The following is a 20,698-nucleotide window of genomic DNA, read 5'->3' on the forward strand; positions in this document are numbered from 1 at the left end:
CTAACATTACATTGAAAATTCTTCTCATCAAAACTGTTCCCCTTAAAAGCTAACCACCATAACGTCTTATGACTATAAGATTTAAAGTAAGTAAGGTCGCTCAGTCGTGCAGGACTCTTTGTGACCCCGTGGACTGTAGCCCACCAGGCTTCTCTGTCCATGGGATTCTCCAGGCAAGAATACTGGAGTGGGTTGCCATTTCCTTCTCCAGGGGATCTTCCCAACCCAGGGATCGAACCCAAGTCTCCTGCTTTGCAGGCAGACACTTTAACCTCTGAGCCACCAGGGAGGAAGATTTAAAAGTATACATTAAAAATGTTACTCAAAAAAAAAAAAGGAAAAAAAAAAAGTTACTCAAAGCACTCAGTTCAGTTCAGTCGCTGAGTCGTGTCCAACTCTTTGCCACCCCATGAACCACAGCAGAACGGGCCTCCCTGTCCATCACCAACTCCCGGAGTCCACCCAAACCCATGTCCATTGAGTCGGTAATGCCATCCAACCATCTCATCCTCTGTCGTCCCCTTCTCCTCTTGCCCTCAATCCTTCCCAGGGATTTTCCAATGAGTCAGCTCTTCGCATCAGATGGCCAAAGTATTGGAGCTTCAGCTTTAACATCAGTCCTTTCAATGAACACCCAGGACAGATCTCCTTTAGAATGGACTGGTTGGATCTCCTTGCAGTCCAAGGGACTCTCAAGAGTCTTCTCCAACACCACAGTTCAAAAAGCATCAATTCTTTGGCACTCAGCTTTCTTTATAGTCCAACTCTCACATCCATACATGACCACTGGAAAAACCATAGTCTTAACTAGACGGACTTTTGTTGGCAAAGTAATAATCTCTGCTTTTCAATATGCTGTCTAGGTTGGTCATAACTTCCCTTCCAAGGAGTAAGCGTCTTTTAATTTCACGGCTGCAATCACCATCTGCAGTGATTCTGGAGCCCAGAAAAACAAAGTCAGCCACTGTTTCCACATGTATTTGCCATGAAGTGATGGGACCGGATGCCATGATCTTTGTTTTCTGAATGTTGAGCTTTAAGCCAACTTTTTCACTCTCCACTTTCACTTTCATCAAGAGGCTCTTTAGTTCTTCTTCACTTTCTGTCATAAGGGTGGTGTCATCTGCATATCTGAGGTTATTGATATTTCTCCCGGCAATCTTGATTCCAGCTTGTGCTTCTTCCAGCCCAGCGTTTCTCATGATGTACTCTGCATAGAAGTTAAATAAGCAGGATGACAATATACAGCCTTGATGTACTCCTTTTCCTATTTGGAACCAGTCTGTTGTTCCATGTCCAGTTCTAACTGTTGCTTCCTGACCTGCATACAGGTTTCTCAAGAGGCAGATCAGGTGGTCTGGAATTCCCATCTCTTTCAGAATTTTCCACAGTTTCTTGTGATCCACACAGTCAAAGGCTTTGGCAGAGTCAATAAAACAGAAATAGATGTTTTTCTGGAACTCTCTTGCTTTTTCAACGATTCAGTGGATGTTGGCAATTTGATCTCTGGTTCCTCTGCCTTTTCTAAAACCAGCATGAACAACTGGAAGTTCACAGTTCATGTATTGCTAAAGCCTGGCTTGGAGAACTTTAAGCATTACTTAACTAGCGTGTGAGATGAGTAAAACTGTGCAGTAGTTTGAGCATTCTTTGGCATTGCCTTTCTTTAAGAAATGCAAATTATGAAAAATAATTTGTACTATAAGAAATCATCTAAAGGACAAATGTAGCATCCTTTTCACAAAGCCTCTTCTTAACCACTAAAAAGATACATTAGAACCTTCTATAAGGTCGGCCTGAGTAAATGGAGAGAGGCTACACTCCTGACAGAGAATACAACGTTGGGAAGATACCAGTTCCCTTCAAGTTAACCTACATACTAATGCAAAATCAAAATGCCCATGGAATTTGTCAGGTAAAGGAATCTGCAGTTCATTTAGTGGAGCAATGGATGAATATAGTTTAAAAAGAATTATAGATGGATAGATCTAGGATTGTCATACTGAGTGAAGTCAGTCAGACACAGAAAGAAAAATATTATGTGATATTGCTTATATGCGGAATCTAAAAAAAGGGAACAAATGAACATTTTTACAAAACAGAAGCAGAATCACAGATGGAGGGAGGGATAAACTGGGAGATTGGGATTGACATATACACACTACTATATATAAAACAGATAACTCGTAAGAGTCGGCTATATAGCACAGCACTACTCAATACTCTGTAATGGCCCATATGGGAAAAGAAGCTAAAAGAAAGAACGCATATATGTATATGTATAACTGATTCACTTTGCTGCATACCTGAAACTAACACAACGTTGTACATCAAGTATACTTCAATTAAAAAAAAGACAGACTTGCTGTACAGATGATCAAAACATACTCTACATGAATAAATTAATCAGTTCAATAGAATACTCCAGATACGCTAGATAACCAAATGGGACTGTGTCAGAAAAATCAGTGGAACAGGTGTAAAATAATAGGTAGAGTGTGATCCCAAGTTTTAAAAAAGGCATACGTATTTAAGGAAGCACAGAAAAATCAACGGCCAAACAGAAATCTGTTAAATGTGGCTTATCTGTAAGACCCTAATCAGTGAGGCTTCCTCGTCTTATTTTGTTTGAATGGTGCAATGAGCATACATTAAAAAAGAGGGGCAAAATGAGAAAAACAAGCAAACAAAAAACGTCTAGGACCAGAAGGAGAAAAGAATCTAATTTACCTGGAATGGAGGACACTTCTGATGAAGACTTTTTGTCATCATCTACTATCAGAATATCAGGATCTTCTACTGTTGTTTCCACTTTACACCTTGTACTCAAAGCTGTTTGTTTCTTCCTGGATGTTTTAGGAAACAAACCTTTGGAAGAATCTAGCTTTATCCCACTGGAGTTGTTTCTTTTGTCAAGTTCTTCTGGTTTCCCATTTATCTTTCTTGGACTTTCTAAATATTCATTTGGTTTCCTTCTTTTGGATTTATGATTTTCCGTTTCCACTCGTTTCCTTTTGGTTTCTTTTCGGCTAACAATGGGCTCAAGTTGTGGACTTTCTATTTGGGAAATTATAGAAATGCACGTGCTTACCAATCAACAAAAAACTATTTTTATTACCCAATAATCTTAATACCACTTCAAAATATCCAATAGCCTTATTACTATGAAATGAAAAGCCAAGAATCAAATATTGCATGCTGAAAGTTAGTTGCTATCTTGTTATTTAGACTGCCTTTTGTACAGGCTATAAAAACTACCTAATCTAAGACTTTCCTTAAATAAAATATTAGTATTTTAACATAATTAAAGCTGTTTTGGGGTTGGCCACTCTGTAAGCCAGCAGAGGCCAACAATGCATCACATAAGATGCTTTACTTTAGTTGAACAAACCTCACTGTCAACCACAAGAAAAGTTCTCTCAGTGCTGAGCACTTCCAAGAGTTAATAGCTAACCTCAGCATTTTCAAAACTGTAATGTTAATGGAAATGACAGTAATTATCACTAACCTTGTTTACAATGACACTCAGAAAGTACCTGGTGCTCAGTTCGCTTTTTTAGAAGCAAAGAGAAGTATTTCCTCAAAGGAAATCTGGGATTTGACCACCTAATTTCCTCCAACAAAAGATTTCTTACTTCTTCAGTCAAATCTTTCCTTTTCCCCATAAACTGCAATAAAAAACCAAATGTTCAATTAAACTCACATTCTAATAATATTAATCAGAATACTACCAATTATTTTCTGTTTATAAGTCTACGTCAGGGTAGGATTAACCTTAGTCACTAAATACAACCCTTGACGGCAAAGCTGCATTTGCATAGCTTTAGAAGGACTTAGTTCATATTTTTATTGTTCTTTTTTAAACGAATTGTATTTTATACATTTATTAGAGTATAATTTTGACTGACAAAGTACCTAAATGTGCTATACAATCTAATATTCTTTTGAAACTGGCTATCATTAACTCTTAAAATGTTTTTAAAGTTCTCAGAATTTAAAAGGATTTGTATTTCAATTGGGATTTATTTTTTAAAATTGGACTCTAGGAAGAGATGATCTTTAGGCTCCAATAGTAGACACGTAAAATTTTTTCCCTCTGAAAAATGTGAAGGAAACATCCTATAAGTTGACTGCTCTCATACTTACCCCAACAGTGGAATTATTACTTTTCGAATTTGAATTCAATGTTGAAAATTCACCAAGAGCCATAACACATTTTGAGAGATCTATTACTTTAGTATTTAGTTCTTTAAGTTTAGTTAAGAGAGGACAAGTGGGTGGTTTCAAATGCCACAAATGGCACCCTAAAGAAAAACAGAAAAATAACGTTAATTACCTTCATTCTTCATATTCTTATCCATTTACCAAATGCCAAGTCAACAAACACAAAAAGACTCAACAACTACACAGTTAACACAAAAGTATCAAAATTCAAAGGAGTACACAGAAACAAAATCCTCACTTGTAACAAACACAATTAATAAAAATTACCTAGTCTTCCCTCCCAATTGTTAAAAATAAGCAAATATTAGCACATTTCTCATTTTTTTAAATCAACCTTGCTACTCAGGTTAAAAATTTCAGGGGCAATTAGCATCCTGAAATCCAGATTCTGTTCCTAGCTGACCATGGGCATGATCCTAAGGAAAAGTATAACTAATTTCTATAGTTGAACATACTATTAGAAAATGCTTTATAAAACTGAGCTGGTGAAGGTAACAAGAAAGGTTTCATCCACTGAATGGCCATAGCAGAACTGAGAGAAAAGGGAAAGTAGAATATTTTAGAAAGGCTGGCTGGGAACTTCTCCATACAACAGAGAAAAGACAGGCTAAATAAAACTCAAAAACCGTGAAGGTCAGAAACATAAAAGAAAAAGAAACGAGAACAGAACATAGTGAACATTTCATGAGTAGAGGGATTACACCAAACCAAACCACAAAGCCAGCTGAGAAGAACATAACTGTTTTTGCCCTGACAAAAAGCACTAGGTAGGAACAACAATAGGGGGCTTCCTGGGTGGCTCAGACAGTAAAGAGTCTGCCTGCAGTGCAGGAGACCCCGGTGATCCCTGGGCTGGGAAGATCTGCAGAAGGAATGGCTACCCATTCCAGTATTCTTGCCTCTGAATTCCATGGACAGAGTCCATGGGATCACAAACAGTCAGACACGACTGAAGTGACTAACACTTTTCAGGAACAACAACAAAGCAAAGATAGAAGGCTTTGTATATCATCAGTACTTATAAAAACTAAATAGGTAAAGTAAGACTGTGGTTACCAGAACACGTGAATCCACAGAGAATTAGACCAAGATCAAGTTAACACCATCCTACGGCTTGTGTAAACATCTTGCTCTAGAGTGCGGTACATGTGAAGGTAGAGAGAGCTAGAACAGTGGAGCACGGCTCCCTGTTACCACTCCAGATGGTTCACAAGATACTTGTGTGGTACCAAACAGAACAAGCTGTTACAGCAAGGAGGCAGACAGATTTCTCTTAAACAGTGAGCTGCAGACTGGACAGACAGGGATGGAGTTCCTCTCAGAAACTCTTACAAGATGATCTGTGCACAGACAGGCTCAGGTTTCAAGAACACAGCGCCTCTCTGGACAGCATTCACTTCAGCTCTACACACGTGCCTGCCCTCCCCTGGCATCAGGGCTAAGGGCTTCAGCTTTCCTGCCCCACCCCCTTTCTCAGCCCAAGGCTGCAGCAGAGAGGATGCGGTAGTGCTGGTTTAGTTGCTCAGTCGTGTCCGACTCTTCGTGACTCCATGGACTGTAGCCCACCAGGCTCCTCTGTTGATGGGATTTCCCAGGAAGAGAGAGGATAAAAAGCTACTTTAAATTCACATAAGAATTATACCTGAACCTTTGTCTCACCTAAAACCCACTTACATAGTTTCATATTGCTGCTTTTAACGTTTAAAAATATCTCATAATAATAAACTCACCATGGTCTTTTTGCTGAACATGAACGACTCTCTGGAAACTGGAGCTCACTGCATTGTACACATCTAACACAGCAGCTTTCTTTGCAATTTGTCGTTTCAACAAATCTGGCAAACCGCTCATGAGGAAGTCACGCTTTGCTTTAAACTGCACATCACAATCCTGAGACTTTTCAGATGCATCTTGGCTTTTAAGAAAATAATGTGAGAAAAGGACAGCTAAGATTATAAACACTTAAAAATACACTATAAGATAAATATTTCTTAATTTTATGTGAAAAAAATTTAATCAGCTCCCTGAGATGTTAACTGGTCAAATTCTTTTTCTGCTTATCGTAAAAAGGAAAGTCTAGTCAATGTTAAAACATTAAGTAATAAGTATATACAGAAAAAAAATGTATTGAAGAACATCCACCAAAATGTTAACAGGCTATCTTCGAATGGTAGGTGAGTTTTTTTTTCCTGTCTTTTGTCTTCCTTTTTTTTTTTTTAACATACATTTATAGTATAATCAGATAAAATCAGTGCCACATTTCTAGAAATTAATAGAAGAACTTTTAAGTTTCCAACAGTAGGAACCATAGGGCCCTCATTATTGATGTCTCAGTTTCACCTGGCTTATCACGTATTGCTAACCCTAAGACTCCTGACTCACGCAGGACGGTGGAGACAGGCTAGAGGAGGATGGGGGATGGGAAGGCCGAGGGGAGAGAGTGGTGTTGACGTACCATGGCAGGCTCCTACATGAATGTTTGTAACAGTTCAAACTATTTACTTAATAGGGGTGCATATGAATATATGCATATTATACCTGAATAAAGTTGACTTAAAAAATATGCGTATATGTTGTGTACCAAGCAAGTGCACTGAGGCACAAAATAACATATAGCGTTTATGTGATGTTCGGAAACAGACGAAAAATAACCAATGGCAACAGAAATAACTAACTAATGGTAACAGCAACCAGAATAGTGACAACCTTTTGTTCTGGTGGTGGTAGGGATACAGAAAAAGAAAAAGTAAACCAATCGGGAGTAAAAGAAAGATGTAATATCCAGCTATAACATACTTGTCAAAACTGTGTGCTTAAAATATGTGCATATAACAATAGGCAATTATTCCTCAATAAAACTGAAACAGGAAAAAAAAGAAAAAATAACCTGAACTCATGTCCCTAAACCTGGTCTTCTTCCATTGTGCAACCCACTGGCCCAGATCAGAACTTAGGTGTCATCTTTCCATATTCAACTCTTAATTAATCATAATTAATTAGAACCCAGGTCTCCAGCATTGCAGGTGGATTCTTTACCAGCTGAGCCACCAGGGACGCCCAAGAATACTGGAGTGGGTAGCCGATCCCTTCTCTAGCAGATATTCCCGATCCAGGAATCAAACCAGCGTTTCCTGCATCGCAGGCAGAGTCTTTACCAACTGAGTTATCAGGGAAGCCCAATTAATCATAAAGGGTTCTTAAATTTATCTCCTAGGGAATTCCCTGGTGGTCCAGTGGGTAGGACTTCACGCTTTCACTACCAAGGGCACAGGTTCAATTCCTGGTGGGGGAACTAAAACCCCACAAGCCACATGGTGTGGCAGAAAATAAACAAATAAATGTAACTCCTAAAATCTTTCGTACATCCTCTCCAATACTTGAGTCCACACTTTCATTATCTCTCACCAGGACTCCTATATCTACTCTAATCCTTCCTCCATCCCATTCTCTGTACAACAGCCAAATTAATCCAGCAGTCAGATTAAACTTTCAAAATTCAAATGCTTGTTTCCATTCATGTTTAAAACCCTGACTGCTTCTCATTGCTCTTAGCATAGTGACAAAATCCATTCATGTGTCCTAAAGGTCCTACCCACATGGGCTGGTACCACCTCTCCAGCATAATCTCACACTCCGCTCACTGTGCTCAAGTCACAGGGACATTCCTTCAACTTCCTGTATTTACCATGCTCCTTGCAGTCACAGGGACTCTAGATGGTCCCTCTGGATGGACCACTGCTCCTCCCCAATGAGCTCCTGCTCATCCTTCAGTTCAGGCATCATTTCCTCAGTGAATCCTTTCTTAACCAGACCAAATCTACTTAATAGAACTTTGTACCTCTCCTTAGCACAACTCCAATTCTTCACTTGTTGGCTCAATTAATGCTTAATCAGATTGTCTTTCCTCTAAAGTGTAAGCCTCAAGAAGACAGTGTGTGTGTGCTAAGTCGCTCTGTTGTGTCCTAATCTTTGCGACCCTATGGACTGTAGCCTTCCAGGTTCCTCTGTCCATGGGATTCTCCAGGCAAGAACACTGGAGTGGGGTGCCATTTCCTTCTCTAGGGGAAATTCCTGACCCAGGAATCAAACCTGAGTCTCTTACGTCTCCTGCATTGGCAGACAGTTTCTTTACCAGTCAAGAGGATGGGGAATGTGTCTTACTTCCATTGATATTCTAGTACCAAACACAGTGCCTGGTACATAAGGGATATTTAAATATTTACTAGGTTCATAAATCAGCTTTTTGGTATTTTTGGTTTGCCTATTTATTTTTCCATTAGCGTGTCTACAGATGGCCACAAAATGTTTGCAAAAGATCAAGATCTTCAAATTGCAGTTGTAGCAATGTCAACATTGTCATCTTTTAAAATGGACTTATTAAAGCTTCATATGATAGTTTAAATCTTTCTCATCAAAGTAAATGAATACAAAATACATTCCATAGAATATTTTGGCATTTTAAAATCTGTATCAGACTGACCTGCTTTCATCAAAACCAAGGGCGGGATCAGCTGTCTTCTGAGTCTTTCTAGTAAGAAATAAAGGCGCGACTTTCACTTTTCCTTAGAAAAATAAATACTTAGGTTAGTATCAAGGCTTATCATCTCCACTTACCTTCAATTACTTTCAGAACTCTTTAAAAATTTTTTTAACTAAAATTTTTCTATACAATGAGTTGGTCTCTCAACCTGGCAATATCAATATCAGAATTTACTGGGGAGGTTTTTTTTAAGTTACAGATTCCCACAACCCACCTCTAGAGACTCTTGGTCAGTAATGTCTAGGAAAGGACCTAAAAATTTAACATTTTTTTAAATTTACCCAGATGATTTTGATGATCAGTCAGCTTTCAGAATCACTAAGTTAACTGAGGCTAAAAAGATACAAAGAAATGCAATCACTTAAAATATACTCACTTACTCTTTGTAAAACTCTTTACTAACTACACTATAACTTCACTCATTTACTCATCAAAATAGAAATATTTAATATAATTAAAAGGTTATAAGACAAGAAATTTAAATTAAAATTCAGAACTAAATAATCCCCCTCAAACCTCCTAATGTTCACCATTGATATTATCAAATCTGATTACCAGGGACATTTTTAGGAGCCTTGTTATGTTTTTTTCCTAACACATCATTCAGACACTGAAGTTTCTTCTGATTTTTCTCAGGATGCTTTACAGGAGGAGGACTTGAACTTATTATTATTACAGAGTCCTAAGATGGAATAAGAAAAAAAATTTTTAATAACATAGTTAATGTTATTACAATTTCAAAAAGATTATAGTGCTAGAAGTCATAGACAAGAAGATCACATGAGCAATTCCATACATCTCCCTGTCAGAAACTATTTGATACAAAAAATACATGATATGAATGGCAGTAGCCTGTGCTTACAGCATACAAGTTCACATGATCAAAAAGAAGATTTACTATGATCACAGTTTTCTTTTTTAAAAAAGCAACAAACTATATTCCAGAAAAAAGAATCAATACAACCAAGCTATAAAAATTCTAGCTATCCCCTTTCAGAACTATATATCCTAGAAAAATATTAGATGAAGTTTGAGAAGTACTCATATGGTCAGTATATATCTCTGAGTATCTACTATGTACAGGCAAGAGCAGACACTTGAAACACGGACAAATGAAACTCTAGCGATGGCATCAAGGTTAGAACCAGGGTTTAGGGGACAGAGGGAGAGCTAATTTACGAGTGGACAGTTTAACGTCCAACAACTGATGGACGTTAGTTGTGGTATTTCCGTATACCACGTGGTATTTCTGTATAATGGGGTATTATTTGGCAATAAAAAGAGAGAAAACACTAATGCTACAACATGGATGAACCTTTGAAACATTATGCTAAATGAGAGAAGCCAGATACAATAGACCATATATAGTATTATATGTGATAATATATCATTTGTATTAAATGTCCAGAGCAGACAAACCTATACGGTTTGGCTAGGGCTGAGGGAAGGGAGATTGGGAGGTGACAGCTAAGGACGATGGGGGTTCTTTTGGAGGTATTAAAATGTTCTAAAATTGACTGTGGTGATGGATGCACAACTCTATGACTGAATTGCATACTTTAAACAGTAAACTATACGATATGAAAATTATATCTCTCTAATAAAGCTATATGTCTCTATAAAAAATTGTTGTTGTTGTAGTTTTTAAAAAACAGAAGATGGTGGCATTTAGCAGATCTTAAAATCTAAGTAGGAATTCCTCCAGTAGGACTGAGTACCTAATACACATTTCAAGCTGAAACTACAAACTGAAAAGAGTTAAAACTGTACCCTTTGGAGAGAAATGAATAATTTAGTAAGACAGAGTGCAAAGTGTGTATTTGAGGAAGAGGGTTGTTTTGAGGAAAGGTAGGAGCTAGTTCTGTCTATGAAGGGTCTTGAATGACTTGATGAGGATTCAGATTGTATTCTGTGGGCAAAAGAGAGCCAAAGTCAAAGAATGGAAAATTATATTCTTCCTACCACTTCAAGGCTTCCTACAAGTACTCTCTCTTATAATTTTATAATGGTTTCCTTCTCTCATTTCAAACAGAAGAGAACAAAATTTATACCACTAAATATCTGTAATACTTACTTCTGTTTCTGATCTTTCAGGAAGCGTCTGATGTCTAGACGAACGTCTTAAAGGTGTCACTACTTCTTCAGTAGATTTTGACTTACTAATATGCAAAGCTTTTGCTTTTTCGATCAATTGTTTTGCTTTTGATACATTTTTTGAAGCACGGCTTACCTAAAAACAAATGTGAAATAATAATTTAGGTTTCTGGCAAATTATATTTAATAATAGAAAAAACAGAAAAGACAAAACTTTAGAGGCAGTAAAAAGACAGGTGGTTGTCAGGGGAAAAGGAAGGGATGAATAGGCAGAGCACAGAGGATTGTTAAGGCAGCAAAACTACTCTGGATGGTACTATTATTATAATGGTGGATACATGTCAGTATACATTTATCTAAACCCACAGATTATGCAACACCAAGAGTAAGCCTTAACTTAAACTATGGGGACTTCCTTGGTGGCGGAATGGATAAGAATCTGCCTGCCAATGCAGGGGACATGGGTTCGAGCCCTGGTCCAAGAAGATTCTACATGCCACGGAACAACTAAGCCCATTCCCACAACTGCTGAAGCCAGAGCTCTAGAGCCTGGGCCCCACAAGAGAATGCTGGGCACCGCAACAAGAAGTAGGCCCCACTTGCTGCAACTAGACACAGCTCTTGCAAAGTAAGTCCTAAATAAATAAATAAATGTTTTTTGGAAAGACTTAAAAATAAATAAACCATGGACCTTGGGTGATAATGATGTATCAATGTAAGTTCATCAATGATAACAAATGCACTATTCTGATATTGATAATGGGGGAGGCTTTGCCTGTGTGGCAGCATAGGGTATATGGGAAACCTGCACCTTTAGCTCAGTTCTTCTATGAGCCTGAAAGTGCTCTAAAAACTGAAATCCACTAAATATATACATAATGGAAAAATATAATCACAGATCACACCAAATACAGGACCAAAAAAATGCCTATTCACATTTTACCATGGAAATGAAATTAAAATGTGTCTAATTATACTTGGTTTGCCTTCATTTGTTTACTTGAAATCTATCCAGATAAATATAATTACATTTGTTAAAAAACACCCAGAAAGATGACCGTATATAAAAATTAAAAAAAAAAAAAAAAAAGATGTCTGTATAGATTGGAATGGTTGGTTATTTCCATCTTCATGGCATCTTTTCTTTGTTTTTAGTCACTTTTAGGCTGAATCCTCTGGAGAGAAATTGAAAGGGCAGTAGGCATAGAAAAGAGCAAAGTCTACCCTGCAGGTCTGGCTCTGTCACTGATGTACTAAGCCACTCTGTGTATTCAAATATTATCTTCCAGATTATGTTTTCCATATTTTGAGTTTTACAAGGTTTTACATTTGTATTAAAAACATATTGCAAACAAGCTATAAAACAGTTTACATTATACGATCTCTTTTAAAAATGACATATCTGTTTAAGCACAGGAAAAAGTCTGGACTAATAAACTTGTAACTATTAAAAGTGGGTTACCCTTACAGAATAAGAGAGAAAAAAATTTAAAAAGTTTTCACTTTTATATGTATATACTACTGTGCTTTTTAAACAAACGTTTGGTATTTCTTCAAAACTTTTAAAATGTTTTTTAAAAAATGTTAAAGAGAATAGGCATAAAAAAATAAAGAACAGGCATGGGTATTCAGTACATAAGGAGGTTAGGAATGTTAGGGATTTGCTTACAGGAGTAGAGTGATAGATATCTGTTGTTCTGGTAGCAAAATTTTTGACAGGCTGGTGATAAACCTTAGGGTAATAATCCAGCTTAATCTAAATTAACAACTCCATCACTGAACCAGTTAACAAAGAGATCTGTTTTAGTAAATGCTTGGGAAAAAAATACACGTGCATTTTGGCAAGTTCTACTATTACTTGAAATTTTTTTTTTTTCGTAATAAGTTATTTTTCTGATAAAAGTTTTTAAAAGTTCTTATTTATAGAAAAACAGAAAAATGAAGAAAATTAAAATCAACCATAATCCTATCACCTCAAAAAATAGTCGTTTCCAATACCCTCCTTTGTGACCGAGCTGCCTGTCCTCCCAGCTCTTACTTACTCCTACTACAACAGGAACTTCCGTCCTGACAGTTCTCTACTTTCTTCCTATTTATCAGCTTCTGGTAGCCCTCTTCCCCTGCCCCCAGCTTAAAATGCACTGTGTATCACTTCAACTCTCAAAAATGTTCAACTCTCAAAAACCTTCTTTGGAACCACTGTCCTTCAAAAGAGGGCTAAATATTTACTTCATGAGATTAATGGTACGAGTACCAAGCATAATACCTGAAATGTGATAAGCTATCAAAAAAAAAAAAAGGACAGTTGTTAAAGAAAAACAAAGGAGATACCAACTTTCTGTGGCAAGGGCTTTCTCCCAAGAATTACATTAGAATTACCCTGGTAGCTTTTTAGACCCCCACACACACTTGTATCTATTCACCCAAGGGAGAATCCAATTCTCTCAGGGAGGGGATAAGCAGTCTATTTTACAAAAGCAGCTAAACTATTCCTACACATTTTCCATTCAGGATAGTGGTAGTGGTTTTCAACTGGGGGTGATTTTTCCCTCCAGGGGATATTTAGTAATGTCTGGAGATATTTTTGGTTGCCAATGCTGGGCAAGTTGGACTGCCACTGGCATCTCATGTGTAGACGCCAGGGTTACTGTTAAACACCCCATAATGCATGAGACAGTCCCCCACAACAAAGAATTATCCAGCCCATAATGTCAACAGTACCAGGGTTGAGAGACCCCACTTTTTAGCCTCTACTCTAGAGAAATAAAACAAAAATTCAATCATGCTTATTTCTGTAACCAGCCTTAAGGAAAATGATTGGAATATAATTGTGATTAAGAACACCTTTTCTGGGACTTTCCTGGTGGTCTAGTGGCTGAAACGTTGCACTCCCAATGCAGGGGGTGGAGGTTCAACCCCTAGTCGGGGAACTAGATCTCCCATGCCACAGCTAAGAGTTTGCACGCTCCAACTAAAGATAGCACATGCTGCAACCAAGACCTGGACAAGCCTAAATAAATAGATAAATTAATAAATTAAAAAAAAAAGAACACCTTTTCTAAGTAAACTACACGGTCTTCATCAATTGCTTTCATCTCACAATAAGATATATTGATCTTTTAATAAGCTAACTCACGGAGTGAATAGTCAAAAATAGTAAAGGGTTGTAGTTAACATAAACCAGTCTATGAATTACGTGAATCTTCTTTTGGCGTATCACTTCCAAAAGTAGTGGTGGTTGTTTTAGAAAACAGAATACCACTTACAGGACTCCCTAATATTTCAATTACCTTTCTAGTCTGAGTTTCAAAATCTTCATCAGCAGCTTCAGATTTCTTAGACCTTTTCTTAGATTTTTTTGGAGTACTAATTCTGGTGAATTTCATTCTGAAAGCAAGCCAGAAAGATATTGACAAATATTTTTATGATTATAACGTCTAAGAATTTCAATTAAATATAGTAAACAACTAGCTAGAGCTCTAATTTCTAGACAGTTCTGAAGTAGAAAACAAAAAAAATCAAACCCTCCATTAGTTTCAAGTTACTGGTTCAAATGTAAGCCAAACTCAATGTTAAACTCTTAGAAAACATAAAGCTTCTTTTGTAAATCCTAAGTTTTCCAGAAAATTAGTCCCTAAGATCTTTCATATCTTCCCTGATAGCTCAGTTGGTAAAGAATCTGCTTGCAATGCAGGAGACACCAGTTCCATCCCTGGGTCAGGAAGATCCCCTGGAGAAGGGGTAGGCTACCTGGTCCAATACTCTTGGGCTTCCCTTGTGGCTCAGCTGGTAAAGAATCCGCCTGCAATGTGGGAGACCTGGGTTCGATCCCTGAGTTGGGAAGATCTCCTGGAGAAGGGAAAGGCTACTCACACCAGCATTCTGGCCTGGAGAATTCTATGGACTACAGTCCATGGGGTCACAGAGACAGACAGGACTGAGCAACTTTCACTCAACTTCACTTCAAAAATCTTACATTAGCCAGAACCAGCATGCAAGTATATATCTCACAGTATACGGCTCAGTTTACCTAAAGTTCTATAACTTATTTTTAATCTCATGTTTGCTAAATGCACAGAATTCTTATTTGAAGGATATTCCTCCAGGAATTAGCAACTATGATAAACAAGAGTGTAAAGCTCATCTAAAATACATCCAGAATTCCTCTGAAAGCATGCATGACTTTAAGTATGGAAAATAAGCAACATTTTTGAAACCCTGTTTTCTTTTTCTTATAAATAAGCTGTGTTCTAGGGGGAAAAAAAACACCAAACTACTCTCCAGTGCTTGACATCTTTTCCTTCGAATCTAATAACTTACACAGAATATTCAGAACCTGAGAACAAAACAGAACTTTTACCTAATAGGACTCTCTGAATCAGAAGGTATTGTTATTAATTCCGCTGTATATAAGCGATGCTTCTCTGATAAGCTGGCTGCTTTTGGAGTAGAAGCTTTGACCGGACTATCGTCTTGCGCATCTTCAGAATCAGTACCTCGAACGATTATTGTGGCAGGCGTGCTGCTACTTCTTACAGATCTTCTGCTTGATTTGGGTGTAGAAACATTTCCCAAGCTATCTTCAGTCTCAGCTTTAGATTGTATAACCTTATCCTTAACTGGTAAGCTGGTTTTTTTTGAAGACTTATTATTACACAGAGAGGAAATCTTTAGAGGGTCATCATTTGCTGTACGTTCACAAACAAGGCTTTCACTGTTCAATAATGTGCTGTTTTTGAAAAGTTCTGTTTTCTTTTGTCTTAAACTCATTCTAAGACTGTTTTGATTTTGCTTCTCTTTAAAGGAAAGAGTTGTTTCTTTTTCCTGAGTATTTCCCTCTCTATTTTCAGCTGGAATACCAACAGTCTCTAACACTTTTTTATTCTTTTTCTTCAGTGTTTTACTTTTCTTCTTAGGAAAACTCCCTTTATCAGTGTGGGGCTGTGAACTGCCAGGATTTGAAACCATTTGGATATTAGGATTTTCCATGACTTTTTTAGAATGATTATCTCTTTCTTCCTCATTTAAAGATTTTTCATTGAGCTCTTTCTGCTTATCAGAAGACTTTTTGACTCCATTTTTAAGTGTATCTGATACTGGCTGCCTAAATGCTTTCATAAACTGTTGTCTTTCTTCTAGAGTGCATTTAGGTTTCACAGCATCAGAGCTTCCAGCTTCCAACACCGCCAATTCTAGTTCTTCCTCATGTATAACAACGTTAGATTTTCTTTTCTGAACTGCCTGTTCATTCTCAGGATCAGAAAGACTACTTTCCATTTCCACCTGCTTTTGTTTCAAGAAAATGGAGGGTATTTTTCCTGTCTTTTTTGGGGGGATAGGGTGAACTTGCGCGAGAACAGTGACTGTCTTAAAGCGGGTCTGCTGAGAAATTTCATAGGTTTCAAGGTCACTCACAGAACCACTTCTGACTGTATCCTCAACAGTTTCAGAAGGAATACAAATTGACACTGTAGAGTCTGGTGTCTGCTCCACTTCATTTTCCTTGTGACTTTTTAAAAATTCCTCATATGAGACAGTTATTGTACTATCTTTTAATGGGACTATTTCAGTTATTTGATCTCTAGGCTCAGCATCATTTACAGTACTTTTGATTTCATTAGTTAGGGAAGGCCTTATCTGTTTACTGTCGTTACCATCTTTTTTAAGGAAATTTAGTTCCTCTGCTAAGGATAAGCTTTCAGATAGATCTATGACCTCTCTGTGCTTCCTTTTTCTCAGTGTTCTGCGATCTTTTTTTGATGGCCCATGTTTAGGATTTACTCTCTTAGAACTTTTTCTGGAGGTCACAGTGCTTGATTGCTTTTTGAGACTTTGAATACTTTCTGCAAGTACCTCGACATGTTTCTTGTCAAGTAAAGCGGAAGTAGTACTTTCCACAAAATCATTATCTAAACTACAGTCTTCTTTGCTCTCATCACTGTTAATTTCAATTGGAGTTTTATGTTCAGTTTTAATACTACTTAGTCGATGAGATAAACTTAGTCTCTTTCTTCTCTTCTTACACTGCGTATTTGAGAGCATTTCCAAACAGTCTTTGCCACTGTCAGCAGGCAATGGTGTGGATGGCTTTGTCTTGCACTTTTTTGTTGTCTGAGTCTTCTCATTTGTGAATGAAGTCTTTCTAAAGTAATCCAGAATATTATTGGATTTGGGTGGAGAGAAAACCCTGTCTCCAGTCTTCCCCACGGGTGATAAATACTTTGTGATTGTTCTGCAAGAAGTTCTGTCATCGTCTTTCCTTCGCTTCTTGCATGCCTATCAATTTAAAAGAAGAAAAAAGCCCTTATTTCAAGCAAAATACTATAAAGTTTAAACATGGATTTATTATTTTATGTAATGGAATTAAAAAAAAAGAAGGCTTCCTTACTTGATAAACATGATATATTAGGAAGAAAAAGAACTTTAAACTTAAACCTACAATCAAATCTCAATGTCACAGTGAGTTACACAATTATAACTTGTGTACTTTACTGTATGTATACTTCAATAGAAAGTTTCAAGGACACTATATTTGTGTACAAATACATTAATTACTGCTGGCCTCTGTTCATTTAATAACCTTCAAATAGTACCACACACTCCAACAGAATTTGCAATAAACATGTTACATACAAACACATAAAGTCTGACCCATGATAGGAACTTTATAAATAGTTTCCATTTCCTTTATGGTTTTTTAGCTAAAAGTAAACAAATTATTCTATTTCGAAGAAACAGGTACACAGGGAACAAGCCTAGGATTCCAAAATTTACTAATTAAGCAAAAATTATAGTGGGCACTTACTACAAATAAATAAGATTTTCCAGTATTTTAATATGCTGTTAAAACAAAAAAAGATGCTTGCTCCTTGGAAGAAAAGCTATGACCAACCTAGACAGCACATGAAAAAGCAAAGACATTACTTTGCTGACAAAGGTCTGTCTAGTCAAAGCTATGGTTTCTCCAGTAGTCATGTATGGATGTAAGAGTTGGACTATAAAGAAAGCTGAGAGCCAAAGAATGGATGCTTTTGACTATGGTGTTGGAGAAGACTCTTGAGAGTCCCTTGGACTGCAAGGAGATCAAACCAGTCAATCCTAAAGGAAATCAGTCCTGAATATTCATTGGAAGGACTGATGCTGAAACTAAAACACCAGCACTTTGGAGTTTTACCCGGATGCTGGGAAAGACTGAAGGCGGGAGGAGAATGGGACAACAGAGGATGAGGTGGTTGGATGGCACCACCGATTCGATGGACATGGGTTTGAGCAAGCTCTAGGAGTTGCCGATGGACAGGGAAACCTGGAGTGCTGCAGTCCATGGGGTCGCAGAGTCAGACATGACTGACCGACTGAACTGAACTGATTAAAACAGTTACTGCCTGACTCCTACACTATTCATTGCCCTTATAAAAAAACTCCATCAGTCTTTGCCCTTATTAAAAAACTCCATCAGTCTTTTTGTTATTTTTAATTTCCTTCAGTTCATTTGTTAGAATAAACTTGCCAGAATAACAAGGAAACCTTTTTTTAAAAAACATAAGTAATCGAGAAATTATACTTCTGGAAAATGTACATGTATTATAAAGCTATCATGATTAAAGCATAGCACTGATGCACGAATAGGCAACTGAACAGAACCGATTAGAAAACCAGAAAAAGACTTAGATATTTAAGAATTGGCATATGATAACAATAGCACTCAAGTCACTGGGCAAAGAAGTAGTTAACAGAAACTATTGGGGCCAATTTCTAACCCTTTGGATAAATATAAGGCAAAATAAATTACAGACAGATTAAAATTTTACCTCTTAAAATGAAGAGATACATGTATTAGAAGAAAATGCTAGTGGTTGTTAGTATTACTATCCTGAAATGGTATCAGAGGCGGTATACCATGGGCTCTGGAGTTAGGCAGATCTAAGTTCAAGTGCTGGTTCTGTCATCTACTAGTGTGGAACCTTAAGCAAATTATTTTTAATTTTCTAATTTACTTCTTCTAACCTAATTTAGATGGTTGGATGGCATCACTGACTCAATGGATGTGAGTTTGAGCAAACACAGGGAGATAGTGAAGGACAGGGAAGCCTGGCATGCTGCAATTCATGGGGCCACAAAGAGTCAGACACAATTTAATGACTGAACAACAACAACCTAGTTTAACTTACTTTTAATTACTACTTAATCTCTCATCCACAGAATACAGATAATAACACCTCATCACAGAGTTGATATACCCTTCCAATACTGAACAGTAAATATTACTGTGAAATAACCCTCTAAGCCGGGCAGCAAAAACAGAAACTGTAACAAAAAGATGGGAAAACTGCCCAAACAAAAAGCAAGAACTGTGTGATTCCAGTATTAAAAGTTCTTTTTCACACCTAAGACAAGCAGAGCAAGTGCCTTGATTTAGCAAACAAGCACCAGCATAACACCTAATAACAAGTAGACAACAGAACTCAATTCTAAACAGAAAGAGTCCCAGTTACATAAGTGACTATACATCTTGGCTCACTTCAAGGACATACATACAGTGCATACGTACGGCAGACAGAATGCGAGCCTGAGATGAAAAGGTGTAAAAATATAGCAACCATCCACTTTAAGATGCTACTTCACTACTTCATGGTGTTAGAAGCTCTTTATAACAACTGCTAGTACATTTCACTGAAACTTGATGAACACAATAGAATAACAGTATGGCAAGGTGGGACTTCTAACTGCAGTATTTTAAGCTATAGAAGAATGAGAAAGTGATTTTTAAATGAAGGGTTCTGTTTGACTCCTGTAGTGACAATCTAATCGGTATTCCCAGAGCAGATGGATTTGGGTGGACAAGTAGAACTCAAAGATTCTTTTCAATGTTAAAGTTATCTGCTTCCTTATCATGAACTCAAACTAGACCATAGGATCCTTCATGACACTAACCAAGTCCAAAACAGCCAGTTTCAACATTTCAGGATCTGGTCCTTAACTAGGCATCCTGAAGTCCCCGCAAACATCTCACAGTCCTAACGTTTGTCAGGACCTATCACGTCTTCAAGAAATGATACACCCCAGCAGTTGTTGCACACAATGTCACAACTCTGTGAGGCCTCACCAGGTCCCTCCTTTGCCCTCATAGATCCTAAACTGGGATCACTCCTCACAAACGGAGATATCCAAGCTCACCTCAATCTCGTACTCCTTCACCAGAGGGGGAGCAGCTGTCGCCGCCATGGCCAGGACCCCCACCATGCTCCCTCCTTTCCGGAATACCAGTTCCTAGGACCTTGAGCGGCCCTGCCCGGCTTGTCGGGAGGCCATGGAGGCGGCCGACTCCAGCAGGAGCGAGGACCTGGGCCGCGGGGTCCACCTCGGACTCCCCCGCGCCCACGGCCCGGGGTGGTCGCAGAGGCTGGGCCCAGCTCAGCCGAGTCGAACGCGGGAAGAGGCGGTAAGAAAGCGCGGGCAGCGAGAACCCTCGGGCGTGGTTGGTGAGCGTGGGGTGCCCCCGAGGCGGGAGCTCCAGTCCTGTGTGATCGGGGCTGGGGGTCCTGCGGGAAAAGCAGGTCGAACGCAGAACCAACCCCTGGGCTTCGGAGGGAGTTCTTGTCAATTGGGTTTTCGCGCCGACTGGAGCGCAGGGGGCGGAGCTTAGGTTGCTTCCGGACGCTGCGCGGACGGTGCGCCCAGAGGGCCAAAATACTTCTTTGCCAAACCTGCGGGAGGCGGGACTGTTTGATCGAGAATCTAAAAGTAGCGGGGAGTTTGCCGATTTCAAACTTCTAACGCCCAGTTTCACGAATGAGGATGTGCTTTGACTAAGTCACTTGGTGGCAAAATTAAAACCGTATA

At 38.2% G+C, this 20,698-nt stretch overlaps 1 protein-coding gene across 2 annotated transcripts in view; it reads right to left on the reverse strand.

The window, feature by feature from the left end:
* The window catches only part of ATAD5 (ATPase family AAA domain containing 5), a 35,406-nt gene extending 14,945 nt beyond the window's left edge, over nt 1-20,461 (reverse strand). For both annotated transcript variants that reach the window (XM_024979989.2, NM_001435017.1), the window contains exons 1-10: nt 20,033-20,461; nt 15,219-17,134; nt 14,149-14,245; nt 10,839-10,994; nt 9,320-9,446; nt 8,705-8,786; nt 5,955-6,139; nt 4,147-4,304; nt 3,509-3,668; nt 2,731-3,057 (exon numbers count right to left, since the gene is read on the reverse strand). In XM_024979989.2, coding sequence (XP_024835757.1) covers nt 2,731-3,057; nt 3,509-3,668; nt 4,147-4,304; nt 5,955-6,139; nt 8,705-8,786; nt 9,320-9,446; nt 10,839-10,994; nt 14,149-14,245; nt 15,219-17,134; nt 20,033-20,098 — 3,274 coding nt within the window. In that variant the 5' untranslated portion in view covers nt 20,099-20,461. The remainder of the gene's footprint in view (nt 1-2,730; nt 3,058-3,508; nt 3,669-4,146; nt 4,305-5,954; nt 6,140-8,704; nt 8,787-9,319; nt 9,447-10,838; nt 10,995-14,148; nt 14,246-15,218; nt 17,135-20,032) is intronic.
* Nucleotides 20,462-20,698: the final 237 nt, after the last annotated feature.

Source organism: Bos taurus, chromosome 19 (genome assembly GCF_002263795.3).
Source record: "Bos taurus isolate L1 Dominette 01449 registration number 42190680 breed Hereford chromosome 19, ARS-UCD2.0, whole genome shotgun sequence".
In the NCBI taxonomy this organism is placed as follows: domain Eukaryota; kingdom Metazoa; phylum Chordata; class Mammalia; order Artiodactyla; family Bovidae; genus Bos; species Bos taurus.